Source organism: Lactuca saligna, chromosome 2 (assembly GCF_052625555.1).
Source record: "Lactuca saligna cultivar CGN05327 chromosome 2, ASM5262555v1, whole genome shotgun sequence".
NCBI lineage: Eukaryota > Viridiplantae > Streptophyta > Magnoliopsida > Asterales > Asteraceae > Lactuca > Lactuca saligna.
This window is the reverse complement of record NC_136418.1, coordinates 99164433-99187549: the sequence shown is the minus strand read 5'-3', so window position 1 is coordinate 99187549 and position 23117 is coordinate 99164433. Positions and strand designations below refer to the sequence as shown.

At 34.9% G+C, this 23117-nt stretch overlaps 2 protein-coding genes across 2 annotated transcripts; one reads left to right on the top strand and one right to left on the bottom strand.

The window, feature by feature from the left end:
• Positions 1-8924: 8924 nt before the first annotated feature.
• On the bottom strand, positions 8925-14318 carry SPS3F (sucrose phosphate synthase 3F). The gene is made up of 12 exons (XM_078979759.1): positions 13856-14318; positions 13135-13373; positions 12993-13056; positions 12217-12912; positions 11736-11855; positions 11366-11497; positions 11123-11299; positions 10971-11024; positions 10716-10778; positions 9699-10610; positions 9479-9606; positions 8925-9252 (listed from the first exon to the last, which is right to left on the bottom strand). The coding sequence occupies exons 1-12, from the start codon at positions 14123-14125 to the stop codon at positions 8973-8975; spliced, it is 3135 nt and encodes a 1044-aa protein (XP_078835885.1). The 5' UTR covers positions 14126-14318; the 3' UTR covers positions 8925-8972.
• Positions 14319-17478: 3160 nt separating this feature from the next.
• LOC145031238 (S-adenosyl-L-methionine-dependent methyltransferases superfamily protein) lies at positions 17479-22706 on the top strand. The gene is made up of 16 exons (XM_078979757.1): positions 17479-17930; positions 18001-18102; positions 18186-18252; positions 18346-18524; positions 18593-18853; positions 19065-19148; positions 19250-19297; positions 19396-19460; positions 19770-19818; positions 19915-20173; positions 20247-20368; positions 20455-20535; positions 20656-20730; positions 21356-21480; positions 22051-22201; positions 22302-22706. Exons 1-16 carry the CDS (start codon positions 17532-17534, stop codon positions 22506-22508), a joined length of 2274 nt encoding a protein of 757 aa, XP_078835883.1. The 5' UTR covers positions 17479-17531; the 3' UTR covers positions 22509-22706.
• Positions 22707-23117: the final 411 nt, after the last annotated feature.

Sequence of the window (23117 nt, the reverse complement as noted above, 5' to 3'; positions counted from 1 at the left end):
CAGTTAAAGTTGGCTTTGCATATGAGTTCTTAGAGTTCTCAATTTGTTGCACAACAACTTGGAAGCAATGGCAGGCCCTTGAGCTGCCAGGTGGCAAGAAATTAAGATTGTGTTCAGTCCATATGAGTTTTGATTTGTCATTATCCTTGTCTTGTGACTATGGTTTTGATAATTCACATGGATAAGAACACATACACCATTAAATCTAAGTGTCATAAGGTTTTTCTCCGATTCATGAAAACGATGGTGAGGAAACACTTTCACTAAGAGGATTTTAGCTAGATAGCAATTGTGATATTTGGATTCTCAAAGTCGTTAGTGGAGCGTATGTGGTTTACCGGCACACTAACCTGGACTTGTGAGAAGTGGCAAAAAAAGGTCTAACCATTATGATTACGGCATCCCTCTTCATAATTGTTTAGACACACAAGTGTGCTATCTAAGGGAAGGTGTATGATTTTGATAAAGTTCTATCAAAACAATCCAGTATCAGAAATCTGAACTTTGGTAAGAAAGTCAATAAAGTATTGATTTCTAGAAGTCCAGTTGATTTCTGAGTACATGTCAAAGCTAGTGGGAGCATAAGTGTTATGCTAATGATCATCATGCTAGTGGGAGCATGATAATTATGATAAGTATTGCAAGCTAGCAATGTTAATTATAGAAAACAAATGGTTTCAATTGGGAAAAGTTGTTTTGCTATAATTAAGGGAGAGGAAATTATACTTCATCTCAAATCTATAAGCTTAGATCGTGAGGTTTTAATCATTTAGTCAAGAAAATATATATGAATTTCATGTTGGAATGGCTCAACATAAGGAAATTCTATATATGGGTCCATTATTTGCGTTCTTCAATTCGATTATGATTACGGCATCCCTTTTCATAATCTGAATTATGAGAACTTGGCAAATAGAACTGGAAATGTTATAGCAAAAGACTGGTTTAGTCTTTATGTGAGACATCATGAATCGTGTCCCATATGCTTCAGATATAGGATCGATTACATGTGCTATATTCATCCTTTCTAAAAGTTTCCAAATGCCTGGGGCATTAAGAAGGGAAAAGGTTTAGAACTGGATATAACTAAAAGGATTAAACAATTGTCGAGGACAATCTAAGGCTTACCAAAGATTGGTTGCTCAAGGATAGTTGGAAGTATAGTGATAATTCTGGAAGGACCATATTGACATAATCTGTAAGGAGGCAACTCTTGTTCAGAAGTGATAAGTCAAAATGGAATCTGGAGATGTTTCAAAGTTAGAAATTTCAATCTGTGTAAGATTAAGGAAACTTAATGCAAGAAGGATGTTTCCAAGGAGTTAATCTCCTTTGGAATACTCTGTAATGATTGTTGCCAAGTCCTTGTGAATTTGTGCATAATCGTTACAAGAGGATCAATGCATATAAGTTTAGAATCTAACAGATTTCAGTAAATGGCATGAATTTGGAATTCTTGCATTTGCAGTAAGGATTTGGGAGTGTGAAAAGAGGATCATTGAAGTTATGTTCAATTGATCTAGTTCACAAAGTAAAGATCATAGACAAACATAGTATGCATACTTGGTGTATGGCATGACTAGTGTTTAGAAAACATAGTGTACATGCTTGGAGCATGGGACAACTATTGTTTTAAATTCAAGAGTAAAGTTGATAGCTGAAATAGTATACAATGAGTAAAGGTGATAAATAAAAGGTGTTTTATTTATGTTCATAGGTTTTGATACCATATTGGATTCAATTATTATTGTGTTTCACTTTGCATGTTTTGACTTCCCGAATAAACTAGGTTATTCTTCCGGAATGACTAAGTTATTCAAACCATCCACAGTCGGTCATATGTTGGAAGTAGATATGAATTAAGACTGTCATGGGTTGGCTTGTAGAGGTCTAAGATGTTGGACAAAGGGCTACAACACTCATGAGTGCTCATAAGTTCTGAGTATTGGATTCAACCCGTGCTCATTGGAATCACTTCATGGATTTTATCACGAGTGATCATGAGACAATAATATCTTATATTCTTCAAACCTAGAGATATGAGTTGTTACTATGAGTTGATAGTACATTAATTGCACGAAAACGCATTGGTAACTCGATGTTATAAAACGTGTCTTTGTGTATGATTCAACAAGTAGTAGAACAATCCATATGAGTCGAAGTTTATCCATTCCTTTTACCTTCGGGATAAAAGCGATATCTGTGGGCCCCTCGATGATTTGATGATGACAAATGGAAGTGCTCGGTCGGGCCAGGGCTGATTTGATTTGTTCAATTAGTCGGTCGTCATAAATCGGAAATCAGGAAACAACAAATGGACAGAGAGAATGATTATAATCCATGTCTCAGTCCATATGATATCTAGAATGGAGGAATATATGATCCCTTATCTAATGGACAAGTCATTGACAAAGGTCAGCGTTTAATCGACAAGGTCAAAGTTCGATAGAAGCTTTTGAGAGCTACGATTGCCAGTTGGTTCCTGAAGTCATACGCAATAATAGTTTTAGACTTATCCAAGTGGGAGACTGTTGGATTAATGTCTAAGTCCATAACTATAATTGGTAAGACTTGACCCGACCCAGCATGGTCCATTTGGGTTGCATGGCATCATGCACTTGGATAGACTATAATGAGAGAAATAAGACACTTATGGTTATTAATATATTATAAGTTCTAGTATATTAATAATAAGAATAATAAGATTATTTAATTAGTATTGATCAAGAATTAATCTAGGATTAATTAAGTGATCAAAAGAAGACTAATTAAATATATGGGTTGATTGTGTAAATCATCCATACTTGTATAGTGGGCTAATGCTCCATGGATTATCTAGTTGGGCCAAAACCCATATGATACTCCATGGATGCTCCATGGTGTATTTGAACCCATGGATCCAAGGAAATGGAAAGTCATGACAATTAGGGTTTACCCTAATTGTATAACTATATATGCATCTTATTCTTGAGGAAAATCGGCCACTAGATTATTTAGAGAGGGCTAGCCGATTTCATGAAGTGTAGAATTCTCTCTAAGTTATTCCAAGTGTTTATGGTGTTGTGTGAACCATTTGAGGTGTCACACTTGGGGCACTAGGCACTCAAGCTTCATGAAGACATTCTACATCAAAGAGGTATGTATTCTATCTTGTTATATTGATAGTTTTGTATGCTAGATTAGGATAATACCTTGGATGTTCATATTTGCATGTATAATAGAGAAAACATAGATCCAAGGTATTTAGGGTTGCATGTACACTTAGGAGTGTTAGAATGCTCATAACCCAACAGCGGTTTCATGACGATATGGGTACTCGTCTCCATTTCAGCACCGCTTTCCATCCTCAGACGGACGGGCATAGCGAGAGGACGATTCAGACTCTTGAGGACATGCTCCGGGCATGTGTCCTAGATTTCGGTGGTAGTTGGAATACGTATCTACCGTTAGTGGAATTTTCGTATAACAACAGTTATCATGCGAGTATTGACTGCCCTCCCTTCGAGATGCTCTATGGGAGGAAGTGTAGGACCCCGATTTGTTGGGTCGAGGTCGGTCAGCGTGTCATTAGGAGCACTGAAGTGGTGTTCAAGATGACAAAGTTGATTCAGCAGGTTCGTAGTAGACTGCACACTGTGTAGAGTCGGCAGAAGAGTTACGCCGAGAAGAGGCGTTCAGACTTGGAGTTTCAGGTGGACGATATGGTTCTCCTGAAGGTGTCACCCTTGAAGGGTGTTATCAGATTCCGATAGAGGGGCAAGCTGGGCCCCAGTTTCATCAGTTCTTTTAGGGTTTTCGCCCGGGTGGGTCGGGTCGCTTATCGGTTGGATCTTTCGGCAGAGCTCAGCCAGATCTATAACACTTTCCATGTTTCTCAGTTGCGAAAGTGTTTGGTGGACGAGTTAGTAGTTGTACCCTTAAAGGACATTCAGGTTAATAGTAGGCTGAACTATATTGAGAGACCGGTTGCGATCTTGGATCGAAAGACGAAGACCTTAAGGAAAAGGGTGGTTCAGTTGTTGAAGGTGCAGTGGCAGCACCAGAAAGGGTCTGAGTGGACGTGGGAGGAAGAGGGGGAGATGAGGGAGCACTACCCAGAGTTATTTCCAGATACAACAGCAACATCAAACTTCGAGGATGAAGTCTGAGACAAGTGGGGGAGAGTTGTAATGCCCCAATTCTGGTATGCTATTTAAATGCTTATATTTTTCAAGTTTCAAGAGGGACTCGACGAGTCAGTAGCCCGACTCATCGATTAGGGATGGGTTTTCGAGCACGTGTAAGTAGGCGACTCGACGAGTCCATATTTTAGGACTCGGTGAGTCCGCCACTCTAGAAGAAACCCTAGATCCACGGGTTTTGCACCTTATTTAAACCATGTTATGAGCCCCAAACTCGCCTCCTTCACCCTCAGAACGTCATTTAGCAAACCCTAGCCATTATTTGAGCATTTTGAGCATATCTTGTGTATCTTTTGAAGTTTGGAGGAAAGAAAGAAGGAAGGACTGAAGTGGCAGGTGAAGAGCAAGGATCTAGAGTCCAATCCAAAGTTTATTGATGTATAATCCGAATCTCTTCTGTTTCTATGTTGATCTTCCATTAGAAATCCCATTTAGGCCATTTTTATCCACTTCCTAGCTTGATTGTAGTGGAGAGATCATATTGAGTTGAATAGCCATTGGATCTAGCTAGGTTTGAGCTTCAAAAGCTCAGATCTACCACCTTTATGAGCCTAATTCGTGTATAAGCCTCAGATCTACTCTTTTAGTCCTTGATAAGCCTTTTAATTCCTTTTTATTCATATGTACACGTAAAGTTGGAAACTTTAAGTGATAACCAAGCCTTAAGAACCCATATCTATAAGTTGTATGCATTGGTTTTGAGCAGAATCAACTATATATAAGTTGTATGCAACCGACTCGGCGAGTCGAGTCGTGAGTCCCTGATTTTTCCCCTTTCATGTATTATGCCGAGTGGAACCAATGAGTTATAGGTGGGCTCAGGGAGTCGGAGATCGGACTCATTCATGGAGGGACTCGGCGAGTTAATGCCCTGACTCGGCGAGTCCAAGGCAATCTTCATACCTCAAGAACAGACTCGACGAGTTGTTCATACAACTCGGCGAGTCACAACCAAAGTGTTCATGTGTTGAAGGAGAGCTCGACGAGTTGTTCATACAACTCGACGAGTTGGATGCAGATTGACTGAGTGTTAGGATCGAAGAGGAACTCGTCGAGTCTATGCCAAACTCGACGAGTAGTAGCGAGCAGAAGTGAGAAGTGAGAGTATGGACTCGACGAGTTGGCGGCCCAACTCGACGAGTCAAGTCAACTGTATATTGACTTTGACCAAGAGGTTGACTTTGTCCAGCGGTAAAATGGTCATTTTACCCTCAGTATAGTTATCAGTATTTGATTGAGTGTACTTATGGAAATTGAGTGTACTTGGAAACTTTAGGTGATAACCAAGCCTTAAGAACCCATATCTATAAGTTGTATGCATTGGTTTTGAGCAGAATCAACTATATATAAGTTGTATGCAACCGACTCGGCGAGTCGAGTCGTGAGTCCCTGATTTTTCCCCTTTCATGTATTATGCCGAGTGGAACCAATGAGTTATAGGTGGGCTCAGGGAGTCGGAGATCGGACTCATTCATGGAGGGACTCGGCGAGTTAATGCCCTGACTCGGCGAGTCCAAGGCAATCTTCATACCTCAAGAACAGACTCGACGAGTTGTTCATACAACTCGGCGAGTCACAACCAAAGTGTTCATGTGTTGAAGGAAAGCTCGACGAGTTGTTCATACAACTCGACGAGTTGGATGCAGATTGACTGAGTGTTAGGATCGAAGAGGAACTCGTCGAGTCTATGCCAAACTCGACGAGTAGTAGCGAGCAGAAGTGAGAAGTGAGAGTATGGACTCGACGAGTTGGCGGCCCAACTCGACGAGTCAAGTCAACTGTATATTGACTTTGACCAAGAGGTTGACTTTGTCCAGCGGTAAAATGGTCATTTTACCCTCAGTATAGTTATCAGTATTTGATTGAGTGTACTTATGGAAATTGTAGCTGGGGAAATACCGGAGCAGCAGCAGCAGAAAGTTTCCGAGCAGTTCATTCAGCAGCCAGATTACGAGGTGAGTTTTCTTCCAGTAGGAATGAGTCTAAGGCCACAATATCGGCCCGTGTAGTTGGCAACAGTTTCCAGACTTCGTCCGATGCAGTAGTTAGTATGTCCGATGCCTTCGTGGCTCAGACAGGATTTATGCTGTATGTGTTCCGGGCTACGGCCCGATGCAGTATGCAGTATATGTGTTTATGCTAGTTGATATGTTTATGCTATGTTATGTTCAGTTAGTTCTTGACTTCGGTCCGATGCAGTTTCCAGACTTCGGTCCGATGCAGGGGGCAAGGCCCCAGACAGTTTCAGACTTCGGTCCGATGCAGTTAGTTCCGGACTTCGGTCCGATGCAGTTTCCGGACTTCGGTCCGATGCAGAGGGCGAGGCCCTGGTTAGTTCCAGACTTCGGTCCGATGCAGTTTTCGGACTTCGGTACGATGCAGTAGGCAAGGCCCAGTAGTTGTTTATATGTTTGTATGGTATGTGGTAGTTTGGGGGAGCTCACTAAGCTTCGTGCTTACGGTTTTCAGTTTTGGTTTCAGGTACTTCCGCAAACAAAGGGAAGAGCTTAGGATGATGGCATCGCACACACCATAACTTCAGTTTTTATTCCTGGGAGATTGTTCAGTTTTTCCTCAGATGTGATTTGATACAGTTTGATACAATTTTTATTATGATACTTGTTTTTGGTTTGAGATATTGACGTATGGTTTTTATGAGATAACTTTTAGTATATGATTTTTAGTAGTGTTAAAACGAAAATTTTTGGATCGTATTTTGGGATGTTACATGTAGGCCTATGCCTTTTAGATCCAAGTTCCTTCTTCCCTATCCACTTTCTCTGCTGCAAGAAGGTTTGACTTCAAAGTTTTTAGGTCTCATCAAGGTTGGAGTTTTTGTTGGCATCATACTTTTAAATGTGGTGTTGATTCCATTCAATCTTTGACACTTTTGGAGGTTTTTGATACAATCCAACTGTTTTCGAGACTTGATGGGTTGGGGTGGGATTTGGATTTGTCTGGAGTTTTTTCGGTGAAGTCTGCTCATTGTCACATTAATGATTTTTGCCTTCTGGCAGGTCGTATGGTCACTCAATGGAATAAGTATATTCCTATCAAGATTTATGTTTTTGTTTGTCGGGTTATACTTGACTGTATTCCTACAATGTGTAATCTAGACAAAAGAGGCATTGAAGTTGATTTGATCTTATGACCAGTTTATGGGGTTGATAGGGAACTTCCCATTTGTTTTTTAGATGCACACTTGTTGCGGAGGTTTGGAAGCAAGTTGCATTGTAGTTGGATATTGACATTACTTTGTTTGATTCGACTTTGAATACGACTCTTTGGATTGATGGTAAACCTACAACAAGAACGAAGCGTCTCAAGCTTGATGCAATCTTTATGACTGTTAAATGGGTTCTTTGGACTTACCAGAACGTGGTAATCTTTCGTCAGAACAAGTACTGAAATCAATTTATTTTTAATAACATTGTTGTGTTTTGTTTTCATTGGTTTTCTTTTAGAAATGTTAAGATTTCTAAGAATTGGAATGTGAACATCCAATTCCGCCTTAGTTTATATTTGTTCTTTCCTAGTTTTTAACTAGCTTTTGTTTTTTAATATATGTTTGTCATTCAAAAAACATAAAGGTGAAATATCTAAAAAGGTCTTCAAACTTTAAGATATCCCTAATTTTATTAAAGAAAAAACAGGTAAACATTAGCATTAACCGAGTACAAGACCCATTTTGAAAACGTTTATTGGTATCGTGTGCTTATTTGAAAAAAAAAAAAAAAAAAAAAAAAGACTTTTCATTAATAGGGTCAAAATTTGTGGATTTTTTTTTTGAATATTTTCCAACTTCTAAAACCAATTAAATATGTTAGTTTTGTTATTGGTTAGTCTCAAGGCTGTTAGAAGAAGACAACAAGGGATAGATAAAACAAAAGTTATCCGTAAAATAACATCATCAATGAATCGATGTGTATATAACGTTTTCAAATGAATTTGGTTGTTTTTATTTATTTCAGTTGTTAAAATTTCAATTTCCAGCAGACGAGAGGAAACAAGAGGGTGAATGTTTATCAATGTTCTAAAACTCGTTTTGGTTTTGGCGAGTTTTCTACTCCGTCTTTTGGCAAAATGGTACACACTTTGCTTATCTAATTAGGATGCTCGGTTTAGTTTCATCTTAAAACTGTTAGTGTGTAGGCAAATAATTTCTCTTCAATAGGGTCTTTTGACCCCTGCAATTTGGATCCTCTGTGGCTTTCAAAAATAGTTTTAACACTTTTAAGTTTACCACACACTTGAAAGTCTCAAATTGTATACAATTTGAGATTTCATACTAGATGTTCTAAGCAATTGGCAATTGTCCATTCTAATCATTCAATCGGGAAGAATGTTTTTTTTTCATCCAGTTGAAGTAAGCGTTCGTTTTAGTATACTTGTGAATTTCTTGCATTTATGCATTTCGGAGGGATTATGTTTGAAAAGGAGGACGCATTAACGTTGTAAAGGAGAGGAAAGTGTTTATGATATCAAATTTATGAAAAATGTTTAGAGATTGATACATGAGTCAAGCATTGTGACTAATCCAAGGAACAACCCAAGATATATATCTATTTGACAAACAACCAGTAAATTACATCATACACATATTTATATTTTCCAAATACAATGAAATACATATGTGCGTTTTGTAGTATGTATAATAAGATACTATTGATACATGTTATTATATATATATATATATATATATATATATATATATATATATATATATATATATATATATCCCGTTTAGGGTTTAAAAATAGTTAAACATAAGTAGTAATATATATAATTTAATCATGCATCGCATTTAGAGACCTTTGTTAAAGCATTAGCAATCTCCTCAGCATTGGTTCCATTAACATAAGCAATCAGCGGGCTTTCTTCAGGAACTATGTCCTCTTTCAAGTAGCTACCACGGCTTCTAAGCAACTCTTCACAACCATTCTTCACAACTCCTTTTAGAATAAGCGTCTTGTGGGTCCCTGCTATCAGTTCTTCGTAATCAGTGTCACCCGTTTCACCAAGGACCACATACATATTCGCTACATTTAGCCTCCACCGCACAAAAAAGTACCTATACATTATATTCACCTTAACAAATGTCAAAACACTGCAAAATGCTATCCTGCATTTGTATGCATTGAACCGAGATCGGTGTCAATAAAACACAAATTGTAATTTTTATCTCACTTTGTTCAAATGAAACAAAAATTATAATTTATACTTTTTGTAAATTGTAATTTCTAACCACGTGATACAAAAATTACAATTTATCTCATTTACATTGAGACCGATTTTACCTTAGGGCTTGTGATCGAGATGCAAGGAGAGGAATCACTTGCATTCTTGTGGAGTTTCTACAATACATAAGATGACACCTTAAGCCCCTCATTCTAAATTTTTGTCTCAAATCATCCACCTTCTTTGCCTTTAAACACAAACAAAAACCCAAAATTAAAATCATTATAAAAAAATCATTAGTCGTTAACCAATTTGATTTAGTTACGATTGATTTCACACCATTTTCACGTCTTTTATCAAGTACGATAAGCAATGAGAGTTGCTCGATTTCACATCTTCTTCAATCACCTTCAAAATTTTCCCTTCTTCATCTCCATTCATCAGCTTCCAAATCGTCTTCTTAATCCCATCAGACCCCCACCTGTGATCCACATGCGACGCATAATCCGGATCCGGGTACAACTCACCACCTTCTTCACACGTACCCGGGTAATAAACCTCACTCCCACTACTACAAATCACCGCATCAAACTCATTCACTTTAATTTTCCCCAATTTCAAAAACTCCATTAACTCCGACAACGGCATCGCCGTCGATATAGCAACTCCGGTGACTTTCCCTAATTGCGCGTCCAATTTAATCGCTTTAAACGTCTCCTGAATCATCCCAATCATCGATTTCTCCGGAGCTCCATTTACATCATAACAATCAACCGCTATAACAATCAACCTTCGTCTCTTCCTTAACATCGGATACTTACTGTTACTGTTACTAACCTCGCCGACTTTTTCCGATGAGGGTTTTTTCATCCTGCTCATGACCCGTTTGACCTGGTCTTGGATATCTGCGCCTCCGCCGTCGGATGAGTCGTTAACGGAGGAGAATCTGTCGACGTCGATGGAGAGGAGTAATGACGTGTCTTGTACGTCTCGGAGTGAGTCGTTTAAGGATTCGTCCCTTGGTAATTCGTCGGCGGGTGTGTCGGTTTTCCAAGCGGGGTGTCTCATGCGACATGATGCGACACGTGTCAGGTATGTCCGACAGTGTTCCGGCCATGAAAAAAGGTGGATGTTTCTCCAACCGCTTTTTTGGCATTCTTGCCATAAGTTCTTTTCGGATACAAGTTTGAGAAGAGCGTTTGCGATTCCTTGTTGATCGTGTGGATCGATTAGTAGCCCGTTGTTCAATGCCTATAAATAGATGAAAAACAAAAGGGTATTTACGTCTTTTTATAATTTCTATATTTTTCTGTTTAGACTTATATGAAGTGGAAAAGAGATAATATAATTACTTACCCTATGAATGTCAACAGGACCACCATTTTTAGTTGCAACCATAGGAAGTCCATGAGCTGCAGCCTTTATCAAAGTAAAACACAGTATAAATACCAACTCTTTAGTATATATATATATATATATATATATATATATATATATATATATATATATATATATATATATATATATATATATATATATATATATATATATATATATATATATATATATATATAATCTACAAATAAAAACAATATATAATTAACAAGAGACCTCAATCAAAGTAAGCCCAAAAGGTTCAACCAAAGCAGGATTTATAAAAACTCCCTGTCACAATAACAATACAATTATAATCAAAATTCATATTAAAAAATTACTTTAGGAACATAAATATTTAAGATGTTATAAAAAATAAAAAAATTAACCTTAGTTTTGGCAGCAAGACGATAAATTTCCGGAACATCATTTTGTTTATGATGCTTAGGGAATGCCACTTGTCCGTAAAGGTCATATTTGTCCACCAATTTTAATACGGTTGTGAGGACACTTGCGCTTCCAGAAGTCATTTCATCTATATCGTCTCTGTTCCCCATTATAAGTGTCTGTATATATTGAAGCATATATAAGTTAACAATGTACATAAGCATAAATTAAGTCAAACTACTTACAAGATTAGCAAGCTTTCTCAAAGAATGACATTCTCCAAAAGCCTTCAAAAGGGTGGTAATGTTTTTCTTTGGATCTGGTCTTGACAATGCCAATATCATTGGTTTGTGTGGATTTGTCAAAAACCGCATTACCTGCAACAATTTAAACAAATTATTTATGTTTTAAAGTTTTGTATACGGTTATTCTTCCAGCAATCCTTAAGTTGGTTCACTGCTCACAAAAATCATATGAGAGGTAAATAAGGTTAGTTGGTCAACATTAGAACTATATATTACTAAGACTTCAAGTCTTGACCTTTTTTGTAGAAAAAAAATGCAACAAATTTTTATGAAAATGACTATATTTGATAAATACAAAAAATATACTCACTTCTTGCCATATTGGTGGTACTGCTTTAGGAGAATTGCCTTCGGTGGTTAATGATAGATCATCATTGTCATTTTCTTGTTCTTGGATCACCTTGCTGAAATCCATTCCAGGAGGAATAACCTAAAAACCAATCATATATAAGAAATTAAACTTGATAAAAATTCGTCAAAACCCAACTAAGTCATAATAAAAATGATATTTATTTTATAGAAAAGATTAAATCATAAAATGAAAACTTTGGAAAAAAAAAATTGGTTTCCTTAAAATATCTCTAAAATAAATATAATTATATGTTGCAATTTTTCTTTCAATTCACTTCCATTATAAAAAAAAATACACAACTTGCTAAGGATTGAAAATTAACAAAATGGAAGGAATCAGGAATGATAACAAACATATTTTTTAATTCTAACAGAATGAACCATTCCATTCCATTATACCAAACACAGACCAAACGCAGTATAAATTAAAATAACATTACCGCCATCCTTGGCATATAGCGACCATGACAATTCACACCCCGTCTATCACGAGCCCTTAAAACTTTCTCAAGTTTCACATCAAAACCATCATAAAGTCCCCATTGTTCATCAACTTCTTGTTTAGTACTTGTAATCACAAGTTCAGCCGCATCTAACGAAAGCTCTTCTCCTTCTATCCTCCTCATAATCCTATACGCCGAATTAATATCTTCCTTCGATTGTCTACCTTGTTTAAGAAGTTGCTCTAGTTTGTTTCTACCAAGCGAATGCCCCGTTAAAACCATGGGAACATTAAGAGCACCCGAAAGGATAGCCGCACTATCACCTGCATCCGCATAATGACCATGAATCACATACGGCCAAATCGGATGTCCTCCACCAATTTGTTCGCCTAAAACCGTGGACATGTTAAGAACATGGGCGAGGGCCCCATCTACAAATTCTTGAATATAAGGCCAAAGTAATTCCTTGCGAAGATACTTGTCACGTGGGCCGAATGGTATTCTTATAATGTAAGCTCCACTGCTTTCACCAACGTCATCATCAGGATCGTCAGTGCCAGCTGTCAGCATCTCGGTGGGCTCCCCGTAGCTCCAATCTACTTCGGGTGAGGACACTTGGCGCGTGAAAAGGTCAACTCTATATACCCCGGGCGTTTTAGCAAGAGCTCGAGCAAGCTCTACTACGTACTTGATCTGGGATTATATTAGGGTAAGAAAGCAGGGACTAATACTGACAACTTCATGTTAGATGGAAAAGTTATTTTGTTGTGTACCTGACCACCGGTGTCAGAATCGCGACCGAGCTCCATATTATCTCCACGAACCAAACCATGCAAACTGTTTGAAAAGTTTAAGTTATTTCCACGTTTGCAAATGGAAGGTGTGAGGGAAAAGGAAAAGAAATGATATATATACCTGATGAGGATAATGTAAAGCTTCTTCTCTTTTTTATCATCTGACCAAACTTCGACTGTAGAGGCATTATGTTGGTAAGTCTTCTTTGGGCTCTCACCTGACACTGTCGCGGGTTCACCAAGAATGTCTCCTTTTTCTGCTTCAGACAAGTCTTCAGACATGTCCTCCCTTACATCACTTCGCCCTTGTTCTCTTTCAAACTTCCGCTTTTGTATCCGTTGATAATCCTCCCATTCCAACTATTTCAAGTACAAAAAAATTAGAAATTTTCCTGAATACATGTAAAGGGATATATAAAGAGATTGAAAAACTGCTTAAAAGCTGTCAAGCATACCAATAAGTTTTCATGGTTAACATTCACATGTATACGCACTACATTTTGTTCAAGTTTCCATTTGTGGTTCGAACTTGTATGTGATGAAAGAAATTAAGAAATCCCAAACGTTAATTATGTGTATAATTACTACTGGTGTAGAAAATTACAGAGAATGGGTATGTATAATTGATGAAACAAAACTCAAGAAGAATAGCCTTGGGATGAAAACAGAGTCTAAAACACAAACTAACAAAACGTGCAATGATTAGTTGTACAATTGTGCATTGCAATTGCCAACAACAATGGAGGAATTGGAGTTCAAACGAATCGAATTAGATGCAAATACAATTCTATTTTATGTATAATTGAAGATGGATAATCGATCGAGGGATATGTTATATGAACCTGTTTCTTCTTGCGAGTGAGATGCCAGATACGCCAACACATATTCTCGAGTCGGGAACTTCTTTCTCTGGTGTTTCGTGTAGCGACGACCTTGATCCATGTCCGATGCAAATCAGTCTCATCGACTCCTGTAACGACTTCTTCAACGAAATACTTTGTCGGATTAAAATGCCCTTGGTCTCGCAAATTCACCTTGCTATCTTCAATATTCGATGGTTTACTACTCAATATCGCCTCTAAATACCCATTGATCCATTCGTTCACAGCCATTTCTCATCAATCAATTAAATTAAATCAGCAAAAGAGAAAAAACATGGATTAAATTAGTTGATATTCATTCATCTGAATTGATTTTTTTGTGAATTCGATTTCAATTCTGATTCCGATTCCGATGTACGAGTGAGGAGAGGAGTTTTGTTAGGAGAGAGACTCGGGATGAAGAGAGAGAAAGATGGAGGGTTTGTATGTATCATGTTTGTATGCAAACACACAAAACGAAGATGATGCAATGTACAGGGGAATCACATGGCAGTTAACGATGGGGAGACGGTTAACACAAAATGATGACGTTAGCATTTTTGCAAAACAATTTATTTTTTTATTTTTTTATTTTAACCAAAATGGTTTATAAAGTTTTGTAAACGATGATTATGATTCATGAATTATAAGTTATATAAAGTATAATCAATCTTTTTGTTTTATTTTTTCTTTTCATATACTTATTTATATCTTGTCAAACTCATATTTATTTTAATGTTAGACATAAAGTCACAACTCTGTTAATATATTGAAAATTGAAAATTATAAATAAAAAACTAAGGTCTTACAAGGTGAGTGTGTGCCTTATAGATATGTTTTTTTTTTTTTTTTGGTTATAACAATGAAAATGTAAATTGGATAGAAAAAATATAAACTGTAAACAAATTATGTTTCGGGAGGATTAAAATCAATATCTAAACTACTGTTGCAAAATTTGTTCGCAAAAGAAACACGGGTAAATGTATTGCCGTGTTATAACGCGGTTGACTTTAAGTTTATCAATCACCAAAGTAATATGATATTGTATTTATTTTTTGTATTATCTTGTTAATATATTTTGTGAGATATGGGAACATAATTTTAGTCATACATTTTGGAGATAAAAGAAACACTTTTAAAATGTAAAATAAATGAAAATTTTTTAATTATTTTTTTAATATATTTTCGTCATTTTTTTAACAAAAAAAAAGTTACTTTGTTTTTTCAAAATATACATGAAATATTCTAATAAACTATTATACTGAAAATATTTAAAAGAAATGTTTAAAATGATAGAATATTGTACTAGAATATTAAACTGTAAATATTCAAAATTTTCTAATAAAATATTAAAATATTCTAAAAAATCTAAAAATTCATGTAAAATATTAAAATATTTTAACATATCTATCAATTTTTGTAAATTATTAAAATATTCTAACATTCTAAAAAATCGATTTGATTATTTACAACATAATAATTTATTAAAATATTTCACTTATATTTCGAAAAAAAACGGTGATTTTATTATTATTTATTATTTTTATATTTTTTTGGATAAATTAAATAACGAAGATAATATTTAAAAAAATAATTATTGAATTTTTCATTATATATATGCCTTAATAAGTATTTAGCTTCAAATGTTGAATTTTAAGAGGTACAAATCAAATTGCAATACATACAATCACTTTATGTAATGTTTTTGATCTAATAGCACCATATTCGCCCAACATCTGCCATGAAAAATGCTAAAACTAACTATGTTTTGACCCATGTATTCTAATTTTATTTTGACCTGGTCTTTCTTTTTACATTTGAATTCTCTAAATTATATCATATTTAGTCAACAAATTCGTATCACAAAAACGCTTCATAAGGAATATAGTTATATTCAACTTGAATCTTAAAATTTCAAAACATCTCCGCCCCCATCTCTTTGTATAATGATTAACTTTGTCAATCTCTACAATTTCTCTCTAGAAACCCTAAAACCCAACACGTCGATCCTAATGTCGCCATCCCTATCTACATATTCTCATAACCCTCTGTCCCTCAATCACCACAGGCTACCAGATATAGGTGCTTCCATCAACACCTACTGGTGGAAGATGTAGACGAGGGCCACCATTGCTAAACCGTTAGTAACAATATCTCTCTCTCTCTCTCTCTCAATACGTACAAACACAGACCATTGTCACTCATGCTCTCTCTTATGCAACCGTAGAATCGGAAATTATGGTGGAGGAGAAGATAAAAGTTATAACCTTTGTTGGACAAGATGGCTTCATGATCGAAGATGGGGACTTAAGAGACGCCGGTAGATGTAGGTGTTTATCTTGGTCGGCACAATCAGAATTTCTGAGGCGATGAAATCACATGGAGAGAGAGAGAGAGAGAGAGAGAGAGAGAGAGAGAGAGAGAGAGAGAGAGGGAGAGAAACAAAATCTCATAATTGTAGAATGATCGTATTTAATATTTCTTGTATGTACGAAAATGCCATTATTTTATTAGTTAGAAAGATAAAAATACCTTTATAAATAATTGGCCTAGAATTGTGTAGCTCTTATTTTAAGAGTTGTCTTTATTTGGATACTGCAATACCCATCTCCGTCCCCAAACTCCGATCCTTGCCTCCGCTCTGCATAATCACCGACGGGTTTGGGTGAAAAATTATCAGGTACTTCCAGTTTCAAAGGGAAGAGTCCGACTTGACTGCACAACATCCCTTGATGTTTTTTCCGCATTGATTATTTTTGATTTACTATGATGTTTGGAAAATATATTTTACTTTGTTTGGTTTTGGAACAAATGGTTGTTTGATTTGATGATTTAAAAATGAAAATTTTATTGGTATTTTTAGGACTTACATAAAATATGATTAATATTATCCAAATATGATATTTGTCACCTTTTCACACCATTTCACCTAAGTAAGAATATAAATAAAAAGGAAAAATAGGAGAATGTTTAATTAAGTTATCATGCCCTTTCGATGCAGTTATGAACACACCATTTGAGGAAGTTAGTAAAATAGACCATACCACATTGAATAATTTTATTTTTATGCAACTCCAACAACAAAGTAAATTCTTTGCTAGATACAATAATGTTACCAAGTTATTTCCGGCTCTAATAACACTCACGAACGACATAAAGTATAAGTTTTCTTAATTCTTATTATCACTTTCATAATTCGTTAAATTTAATTTATAATTTGTATTGTTTAATGAGTTTCTTACACTAATATATAACACCCATATGCCAAGAACACCCATATTATATCGACAATGTTTATAATTATTGGAGTTTCTTATGCGTGTTTCGTTTCAATTACGTTTAACAAATTATGTAAGGGAACTGATTCGTACACAACATTTTTTTTCCATACACAACAATTTGTGCTTTAAAGTGTTGTATTGTACAACTCTATAATGCATAAATTGTTTAAAGTGTTGTATTGTACAACTCTATAATGCATAAATTGTTGTGTACTGTTCACTTCCCATTATGTAATGTTAATTGGACCGTACCCGGCCCAAACAAGAAAAGACAAACGGGTCGAACATTAAGCCCAAAGACTAAAACCCTTCAGAGACCTTGAAACCAGGTTTCAAAGAACCAGAGCACACATACTACACTCACAGTCGAAAGAGACATGGGGAAGCAGAAGAAAGCTCAACAAGCAGAAGCAGACCTTCTGAGCACCCTCGAAGACTTCACCAGCAAAGAAAATTGGGATAAATTTTTCAGTATCAAAGGCAAAGATGACCCTTTTGAATGGTACGCCGAGTGGCCTCAGCTCCGTGACCTCCTTCTTACACAGCTGCAGTTTTCCTCACTACATGAAATCAATGGCGAATCATCGAAATCGGATGTTCAAGTTCTTGTACCTGGTTGCGGCAACTCTAGGCTATCTGAACAATTATACGACGCCGGATTTCAGTGTATAACCAATATTGATTTCTCTAAAGTTGTGATTGGGGATATGTTGAAGCGAAACGTGCGTTCTCGCCCTTGTATGCGATGGAGGGTCATGGATATGACTAGTATGCAGGTACTTTTCAATTTGTTTCACAATTTTCACTTGATTTCATTTTTATCAACTGATTGTTGTTGCTTTCCAGTTTGCAGATAAGTCGTTTGATGCTGTTCTTGATAAGGGTGGATTAGATGCTTTAATGGAGCCTGAGCTTGGCCCTGTGCTAGGGAATCAATATGTATCAGAGGTATTTTGTAGTCAATTTTGAGTATAATTTTCAACTACTGTTTTACTTCACTTATAATGAACACTTGGGTTTTGTATTACCAGGTTAAGAGAGTTCTGAAAGAAGGGGGAAAGTTTATTTGTTTAACCCTTGGAGAATCACATGTATTAGGTATTGATTCATTCCATTTCATTCAACCAATCAGATGTTATTATCACTTTGTTGATATTTTAAAGATTCATTCTTTTCCCTATCTCTCTTCAGGCATGTTTTTTCCTAAATTCAGATACGGATGGAAAATCAGCATTCATATACTCCCTCAAAAACAATCTAAAAAGTCAAAACTGAAAACCTTTATGGTGGTAGCTGAGAAAGCAAGTCCCACAACATTACAGACAATATCAACGTCTTTTGACCACAATACCCTTGATAGCGGTGATCAGGTACATATATCTTCTATTTCTACGGGGGCATATGAGTAATTTTGTTACATTCTTGACATTATTTATAGGCTCGAGGAGTTTTGGAAGCTCTTGAAACTGAGAATAATATTCGAACAAAATGCTCAAGTGGTAATGATTTAGTGTATTCACTTGAAGACCTAAAAATTGGAGTCAAAGGGGATTTATCAGAGCTTAATCCTGGTCAAAGGGTACAGTTGACTTTGGGTGAACCTGGTCAATCCCGTTTCTGTTATAAAAGTGTACTTCTTGATGCTCAACAAAATTCCGAGGAGTTTTTATATCATTGTGGGGTTTTTCTTGTACCCAAGGTCAGTTTTGTCATTTAACTCACTTCCATTTTGTATATTTCCATGAAAACACATATATAAGGCATGTGTGTTTGGTTGGATGGAATAGAATGACAAATGAAATAAGATTTTCATTGAAAGGGTTAAAACTTTTATAAAAAGTATGTAATGTTGGTGTATTTTATTTTAGTTTTCATTTTTATAAATTGTGTAACTAAATTATAGATTTCAGACTCGGGCTCATGAATGGCTCTTCTCTTCAGAAGAAGGACAATGGATGGTTGTTGAGAGTTCAAAGTCAGCTCGTCTCATAATGGTAACCTACTTTCATATATATAAATAAATCTTTAATAACTTTTTTTTTAGCATATAAATTTTAAATTTTTAACCATTATATTTATTCATCATTCATATTAGGTTTTCCTGGATGCCAGCCATATGGGTATTAGTAGTGAGGATATACAGGTGGAATTTTTTTGTTTTATTATTAAATATTAGGGACATAAATGTGACATGTGTCGATTATTTATAAATTAAAATAGATCATGTTTTTTGTTTTTCAGAAGGATCTTTCTCCTCTTGTTAGACAATTAGCACCTTCAAAGATTGATGATGGAGCTCAAATTCCGTATGTTCTTTTAATAAAAGCACAACCTTTTAATGATTAAAAAAGACAATGTAATATTAAAAATGACAAAATACAAAAAAAAAGTACTTTTACCATTTTATCTATTTAGCTACCTAACTATTTTCAGTAATTATTAAACTATTATGCTTTTTGATCTTTAAAAAACCAACTATTTTTTAAAAGGTTTAATTACAGTAAAACACAATGTATTTTCACCATTTCATTAATTTTACGAATTGAACTATTTTTTTTTTAATGATACTCGTAATAAATTAATAATATTTTTTCTATATTCAAACATTTGTACAGATTTATGGCAGCAAGTGATGGGATCAAACAGAGAAAAATTGTTCATCAGGTTTTTGATCTCATTTTGTTACAAATTTATATTATTATTGGGTAAAAAATGATATCTTTTTATAATTCATGAATGATTATTGGTTTTGTTTTATAGGTGACATCACCATTGACTGGTCAAATAACTGTTGATGATGTCATATATGAAAAAGTTGATGGTCAACTCGGTCAACTTTCTCTCTCCAAAGACCTTGTATTTCGTAGGCTAACTTTTGAAAGATCAGAAGGCTTGATACAATCTGAAGCATTGCTTTCTCTAATTGATGAAACATCTGAAAAAAATGTAAATGAAAAAGGAAATAAAAAATCCAGCTCATCTTCAAAACCAAAGAAAAAAGGAACCCAAAAAAGAAATGGTTTGTGTCCATTCTTTTTATATCATTTCCTTTAATTAAATGATTTATTTTGGTTTTTTTGATGTAATAATAGATTCAAGCAATTATCAAAATGTTGATCATGGATATTTAGCAAGTTCTTATCATTCTGGAATTATATCTGGATTTATGCTTATCTCTTCATACCTTGAAAAAATGGCATTATCTGGAACAACAGTGAGAAATTTTGCAATTTTTATTTTATTATTATTTTTAAATTTGGAAATTGAGTAAAATAAATAAATAAATAAATACTTTTCCAGGTTAGGGCAGTTGTAATTGGTCTTGGTGCTGGGCTACTTCCTATGTTTCTCCATGGATGCATTCCATTTTTAAAAGTTGAGGTAATTTTTTTTAATAAATGCCAAATTTATTATTAAAAAAAAAGGATTTGAAATTTTTTTTTGCAATAAAAAACTGCTTATAATCTTCACTTACTTGCTTACTTGTGATTACTTGTTCAGGCAGTTGAGTTGGATCCAGTAGTTGTGGGACTTGCTAAGGATTATTTTGGTTTTATAGAAGATGAACGCCTTAAGGTAATTGACCAATTTGCCCTCGATTTCTAAAGTACCTTTCATTTAAGTATTTCATCGTTTATAAATTTATAATCATTCATGTATAGAGGTACATAATATTTATTTATCTCAAATATTTGAAAATCCATATAGTTAGAACATCTTTAGCTTCCATATGAGTTTTTTTAAGGAAAATAGCACAAAAGTCATTTTGGTACTTGTTATTTCTTTACTAATTATTTTCTTTAAAATATTTAATATATTTTATTTATGAAACATTAAGTTTATAAGGATTATATAATATTTTATAATGACTTACACTGGGGTGTTTGGTATTTTGCTTATTTAAAAACCCAATTTTAACTTATCCCTTTATATTTCATCAATGGAGTTGAAAAAGAAAAAAAAGCTTTAGGTCTCAAAAGAAAAAAAGTCAAAATATAGGGTCTTTTTTAGAAATAACCCTAAATACTTTCTGTATTCAAGTATTCATAATTTTTGTATCCGATATTAGTATTGTTAGTGTGAAATATTCTTTATTTCATCATTTCATAAATTAATAATTAGGAGTTACATCCAGAACATTCATTTTTCATCCAACACTAATTCCAAACAAGAAGGGTAAAATAGTCATTTTACATGTCAGGTACACATCACCGATGGGATAAAATTCGTTGAAGATGTTGCCTCTGCCACCACTAAAACAGAAAATGATGACATCATCAACAAACTCGACATACTCATAGTAGATGTCGACTCCCCAGACTCAAGGTTTACCTCTTTAACCATTTATAACATCACAAGGGCATTTTCGTCTTTTACACAAACAAGAAACCAAGAGCCAGTCTCTGTCCCATCTTGTTCCACCTTTTTAAATAAGGGATATTCTAAAAAAAGAGCTTATATTTTGTGTTTTTTCCGGATTAAACCTCAAATATATTTTTTGCCTGAAGTAGACCTTGTATATTTCATTTTTCCAAAAAAGCCCTTAACTTTGTATTTCTTTTTTCGGAAAAAAACCCTCAACCTTCTAAATGCTCCCAAATAAACCCTTAACTTTTTTAGTTTTTCTCGAAAAAACCCTCTAATTTTACAATTTTTTTTGAAAAAAATGACTAAAAGGGCCGATATCGGAAAAAAGAATAAAATACAAAGTCTTTTTAAGGCAAAAAAATAAATTTGAGGTTTAATCCGGGAAAAAACACAAAATATAAGCTCTTTTAAATACAACAAAAAAAATGCAATTTTTGTCATACCAACATCCAATCTTTTTATCAAAAAGTCTGAGATTTTATTCACTTTTTGTAATTTTATAAATTCCAATTTTTTTTTTTTTTGTAGCTCTGGGATGACGTGTCCTGCTGCAGACTTTATTGAAGAGTCTTTTCTCTCAACTGTTAAAAATTCATTATCCAAGGAAGGTCTTTTTGTTATTAACCTTGTATCCCGATCGCCAGCTGTCAAGGAAATGGTAGTGTCAAGAATGAAAGTGGTAAGCACAAAGGAAGAACCCAAAATGGTCATTTCACAAATTTGGGATACATTTTTTGTTATTATTATTATTTTTTAAATATCTCTCGATCTGATTTCAGGTGTTTGGAAAACTTTTCTCCCTTCAGCTTGAAGAGGATGTGAATGAAGTGATATTTGCTCTCAACTCGGAGGGTTCGGGTCCCACGGATTTTGATTCTTCACCCGAGGCTTATAGTAAACTCAAGAAATTATTAAATGTCAAAAACCCCGAGATGAACACAACCATAATTGACTCTGCAAACAAGATCAAACCTCTCGATACTTGATATCAAATTTGTTTTCATTTTGGGATGATTTCAGAAAGTCTTTAAGGTTTGAATCATTAATGGTAACATTTTTTGTTGATAAAGTATTGTATACAAAAGTCTGTTCTTTTCATTCATGGTAACATTTCTTGTTGCCTTGTTAAATACTTTATCCCAAACTTGCTATAATATGGTGTTGAGTTTGCATTGTTACTTCAATTCTTATTTGTGATCAACAATCGTGTGTTCCTATGCCTTCTTGCAACTATCGGTTAATCCGATTATTGATTTTTGTATGATTGACAAGTGTTTTTAGAACTTATTTGTATCTCGTTATACGATCTAGTGTTGCTTTCTTTTTGGATTTTTTGAGCACCTCTTCCCATTCGTTGGTAAAAGTGTATCTTTTTAGGATGTGGGGCACAAATGTGTGTTTGTCATCATCGATAGAGATAGCATCGATGTTGTGCAAATTGTGAATGTCTAGTGTCCAATATCTAGAAGATGTTACTTCAGTCGTATCTGCCTTTCGTGTGTTGTGTAATAAGTGAAGTTATCCCATAGAATGGATCCGAAGAGTACAATGTTTCCACTGTAGATCCCCTATAGAAATTCCAAGTATATATACGG

What these genes read in the sequence shown, in the direction of transcription:
- LOC145031238 (XM_078979757.1), top strand. Translation starts at nt 17,532, where the DNA reads ATGGGGAAGCAGAAGAAAGCTCAACAAGCAGAAGCAGACCTTCTGAGC. An exon ending in GGGTTTTTCTTGTACCCAAG is followed by an intron (nt 18,854 to 19,064) that starts GTCAGTTTTGTC and finishes TATAGATTTCAG; the next exon opens with ACTCGGGCTCATGAATGGCT. An exon ending in TTCCATTTTTAAAAGTTGAG is followed by an intron (nt 20,536 to 20,655) that starts GTAATTTTTTTT and finishes TTACTTGTTCAG; the next exon opens with GCAGTTGAGTTGGATCCAGT.
- SPS3F (XM_078979759.1), bottom strand. Translation starts at nt 14,125, where the DNA reads ATGGCTGTGAACGAATGGATCAATGGGTATTTAGAGGCGATATTGAGT. An exon ending in ATTCTGACACCGGTGGTCAG is followed by an intron (nt 12,913 to 12,992) that starts GTACACAACAAA and finishes ATATAATCCCAG; the next exon opens with ATCAAGTACGTAGTAGAGCT. An exon ending in TACCACCAATATGGCAAGAA is followed by an intron (nt 11,498 to 11,735) that starts GTGAGTATATTT and finishes AAATTGTTGCAG; the next exon opens with GTAATGCGGTTTTTGACAAA.